Raw genomic sequence first — 4632 nt, forward strand, 5'->3', positions numbered from 1 at the left:
GACAATGGAATATCCCATGATTTGAAACCTGAGGACTCTGCCCACGTTTAATGTGGGTTCATGGTTTAAGGAGCTGATTTTTCAGAACACTTTGGTTTCAGCCTTTTTACAATGTGCACAAAGAATCTGTTGCTGTAACTGTCAGGGTGCCAGTGTCTCTGGGTGAAACATTTGTGTGCTTTTTCTCTGCTTGCTGAGCAGAAATAAAGGGTGCAGTGGGACCGTGCCTGCCAGCCACTGGGGCTGCCCACAGGAACCGTCAGGGCAGAATCCTGAGCAGGCCAAGGGCCACACCGGCCAAGTGAGTGCGTGAATGTTTATGTGACCTTGTGAAGGAACCTTCCATCGTGTGGGCAGGGGGGATAGAAAAACGCTGCTTGAAAAGATGTACAAGGCCTTTGAACCGAAAGTTGCTTGTTTCAGAAATAGGGCCCGCTAGGATTGTGCACTTGGTGGAATTCTATTCCTAGGTGCACTTCTTTCTTCTGAGACACCCACCTTAGCGCCCGAGACCTGTGGCGAATGGAACCAGGGAAGCCCCTTCCTTTCCTAGTTGGGCTAAGACTGCCCTGGGTCAGTGGTTACACAACCAACTCGAAAAACAACCAACGTGGAACGTTTCTAGGATCCACTCAATTCATCTCCTCATTGAAATTCAGGAAGCGGTTCTGCTTCCCCTGGCTTAGGCGCAGTTTTGCTGAGCTTTTGTTCCATTTGTGAATAGTTCTCACTGGAAGCCCCTCACCCAGAGACCAGCGCTCCCAAGGCCGGAACGACAGGAGAGGTAAGCGGTGCAGGCGAATTTGCAATCTCTGCTTCAGTTTCCACCTGAAGCAGCTGAGTCCACAGCGTCTTGGGGTTGCAGAGGGAGTTGCTAGTGAAAGTCAAAAGGCATTGTATGCGCAGGACCAGGGTCAGGGAGGCTAAATTTAAAGCCTAAAATCGCCCTGAATCCAGAACATTGAGGTTTGTTTTATGAGGAAAGTGACTTTATTCACTTTTAGAATTAAATGCCTATTTTCTCCTTCAAATTTGCAGCATTCCAGTGTGCGCAGTATTTCTTTGTTAAGAAAGTATTTCTTGAAAACAACTTATTTTAATTGAAGTTTTTTCAGAGTGGTCAAAGGCGATGATAATTCCATAAACAACTGGTGACACTGGCTGAAAGCTCCTCTCTGGCTGGCTGTCCCCCAGGGCCATGACTCGGGAGGAGCCGTTCAGGGAGGAGCTGGCCTATGACCGGATGCCCACGCTGGATCGGGGACGGCCGCACCCCGTGGGCTACACGGCGGACACGGAGCCTAGCGACCTTCAGCTGTCCAAGAGGGTGCCCCCGTGCCTCAGTGACAAGGCGGGGGTCTTCTCCGTGTTGATGGGGGTGAGTAGCCCGACCTGGTCCCTGAGGGTCCCCTGGCCTGGGTGCCCTTCCAGGGTGAGGTGGGAGGAATGGCGCTCAGACCCATCCTGCTGCCGCGCAGCCCTGGGTGCCGACTTGTTTGTTTTACGTATTCTCTGAATTATTTTTCTCAATTCCTGAGTATCTGGCACTGGCCCTGAGTTGGCCTCTAGGCTGTGGCTGAGTCTCCCCAGGGAGGGACAGTCCCGGGGCCACGCTAAGCCCACAGGGCTATGCACTGGGCCAGGGTGGCCTCCAGGACCCTTGACTCTTGGGTAGTTCGAGGAGGCATCACCTGCAAAGGGGCCACAGGGCTGGAGCAGGCGGGGCAGCACCAAGCATCTGGGGTCTTCCCTGGGGCCCTGGGATGTTTCCCGTGTACACAGATATGGGGACGCCTAGATGATTGGTGTCATTTTGGCCTGAGTGTGACAAGAGCCAACCCTGCCTCCTGCCAGGGCCTTGCCCGTGCAATGCCCTTGTGCCCGTAGCCACTGACTCTTGGCGTCCTTTCCCAGATGTCAGCTTGGATCAGTTTCTGCAGCAGTGGGACGGGCGTCGTTTCCCAGGCTGCTGCCTGGACCTGGGGGTGGGTCCTGAAGCCCCTGGAATCGCACGTGTTGGGTGTCTTCTGGGGAGAGGCTCCGTTTCTTGCTTTAAGTGTTGACCCCCTCCTGCCCCAAATCTCAGGGTGGAGTCCATGCTCTGACTCTGGAGGAGGCCCGTCCATTTCTGGGCTGTGTCTGCCCTGTGGGGAGGCACCCAGGCTGGGCAGGATCCAGGGCCAGGGACAGCTGGTGCTGGTCAGGTGCTTGGGCTCAGAGCTGCCGAACTGCGGTCATAGGGTCAGTGTTCTTTCCTCAGGCGTCTGAGACGGGGCCACATCTTAACCTGAATTTATATTTCTCTTTTGCAGAGCTGCCTTCTTGTGACCTCGGGGTTTTCACTCTACCTGGGGAACGTGTTCCCCTCCGAAATGGATTACTTGCGCTGCGCGGCAGGTTCTGTAAGCAACGTTCCCCGACTGTGGCCGGCAGTGCCCAAGCTCACTGTCGTGCCCTTGAATTTCTTTGCCCTGAGATTTGCAGGTTTCTGTCACTTGTTCCTCATTCAAAATCTCTGTGTGACTTTGGTTTCAAATAGGATTTACCACTTTTGAGAATTATTGATGGAGCGGGTCTGAATCTTACTCTGCAGGTGCCTGTGCAAGCAACAGCACTCTGATTCCGGCACGTGGCTGTGTCCCACTCCAGCTGGCCGGAACCTGCCCTGGGGTTTTGGGGCTGCACCCCACCTCCTCCTGAAGCTCTGTGGGGCCCATGGGGGGTGCCCACTGGTCCTCTTGGGAGGGAAGCAGAGACAGCCACTGACCTTTGCCCCCCGGCACCCCTGCCCCCGCCTCCCAGGGGCCCAGCCAGCTCGAGCACAGAGCACCCTATTTCCTGGGGTCTCGTGTGTGTCATCGGGGAGCCCTGCTTCCAATGACAGTGCAAGCACAATGCCCTGGGCTCCTGCTTCTGCCTGTCCACCCACAAGGACAGGGTTGGTGACTGTGTCCCCAAATGTCTCAAAACCAAAGCGGACACATGCTCTCCTTAACCCCGTGCCCCACCCTGTGTCCGGGGTCTCCGGGTCTCTGCTCCCTCAGAACAAAACTCCTCGAGGAAACGTGATGCTTCTCCCTGCTGCGCTCTCGGGAACCTCAAGGCTTTTCGTCGTCCCCTGGGACAGCCCTCCCAGCCTCTGCCTCTGTCCGTGCTCACCCCCACCCCCCTCCTTCCCAGCCCTCGGCCCTCAAGGCCCCTGGGTGGGTTCCATGCTGAGTCCGTCCCCACCTAGCTGACACCCGCTCAGGCCGCTGTGGGTCCCCTGCTTCCCACCTGACACTGCTGTGCTCGCCCCTCAGACGGCTCCCCGCTGCCCGGCCTCAGGGTCTGGGGCCCACCTGGGCCCACCTCGGCCACCGCCCTGCTCCCTGGCCCTGACTCCTGGCCTCGGGGTCGCAGCGGGACAAGAATGCCCTAAGTAGATTCTTTTTCCTTTTTGGGTAATTCTTCAGCTGAGACCATCCCTGGCCTTGTACTTTCGTAGTTACATTCTAGACTTCGAACCGTGTCCGACTAGAATCGTGTTCATTATCAAATGTCTTTTAGCTCATCAGAAAAATAAAAACTTTTCTCAGAATAAATTATTTTGAAGCATCTGGGGGCTGTTCTACGTCAAGCAAAGCCCCTGCGTCAGGTGGACTGGCAGCTCATGTTTTGACAAAGTGATTCAAATCATTCCGGAAACCTGAACATTACATTTTATTAAAGTCGCGGTCGTGGCCTGCAGGGATGTGGGGGACTCGTGGCTCACCGCTCTGGTTTCTTTGCAGTGCGTCCCCTCAGCGCTGGTGAGCTTTGCTGTCTCCAGGAAAAATGTCAACGCGGTGAGTCCAGCCTTGGCCAGTCCTCTGCGGCCCACAGGTGGGGTGCCGAGGGGGTCCCAGAGGTCGCCCCCAGACTGAGGGGCTCCCTGCCCTGTCCCCGACCTGCAAGAGGGGTGGGGAGAGGCCCGAGTGCAGAGGCTCCCGTCCCACCAGGTTCTTACCCGTCACAATCTTGACCGCTTTGAGTTAACGACCTGAAGTTCCGTGTGATGTCGCTTTCATTTCTTTAGTAATTCAAAGAAGCAAAACCCCTCCCGCCTTGTTTTTCAGATTCCTAATTTTCAGATACTATTTGTCTCCACGTTTGCTGTGACCACCACGTGTCTAATATGGTTTGGATGCAAACTGGTCCTGAACCCGTCAGCGATAAACGTGAGTGACTGCAAAGCGTCGCGGCCGTGGCGGGTTTCCCGCTCCGGGTCTTGCGGGGCGATGGGGTGGCCTCACCGTGGGTGTGCATGAAGGTTGTTGGTTAAGTTAGAAACGTACAGTGTTTGTCACAGCTCTTGAGTTTGACAAACGTTGAGAATTTGATGCTGCTGAAGGAAAGAATTGTCTTTCTTGGACTCTTAATTGATTCTGGTGGACTTATTGACACACGACATTTTTAACTTGTCTTTTGAAACACTTCTGGAAAATCAGCAGTAGCATCACGGCACGTCTCATCAGATCTGTGATGCTGCTGATCGTGAGACACGGTCGTCTTATGCGCCTGTAAGAAAAACGGGAAAATGTTGTCATTTAGATTATGACACTAAAAGAGAAAAATCTCATATCAAACCAGGACCTGATCAGAGATGCCTCA

The 4632-nt window shown here is 54.6% G+C and overlaps 1 protein-coding gene across 1 annotated transcript in view; it reads left to right on the top strand.

Annotated features, from left to right (window-relative positions):
- The first annotated feature begins 1198 nt into the window (after positions 1-1198).
- MLC1 (megalencephalic leukoencephalopathy with subcortical cysts 1) overlaps positions 1199-4632 on the top strand; it is a 16488-nt gene continuing 13054 nt past the window's right edge. The window contains exons 1-4 of the mRNA XM_012648747.1: positions 1199-1378; positions 2313-2402; positions 3774-3827; positions 4098-4199. Of these exons, the coding sequence (XP_012504201.1) occupies positions 1199-1378; positions 2313-2402; positions 3774-3827; positions 4098-4199 (426 nt within the window). The remainder of the gene's footprint in view (positions 1379-2312; positions 2403-3773; positions 3828-4097; positions 4200-4632) is intronic.

The sequence above is a fragment of the Propithecus coquereli genome, unplaced genomic scaffold (genome assembly GCF_000956105.1).
Source record: "Propithecus coquereli isolate 6110/MARCELLA unplaced genomic scaffold, Pcoq_1.0 Scaffold294, whole genome shotgun sequence".
NCBI lineage: Eukaryota > Metazoa > Chordata > Mammalia > Primates > Indriidae > Propithecus > Propithecus coquereli.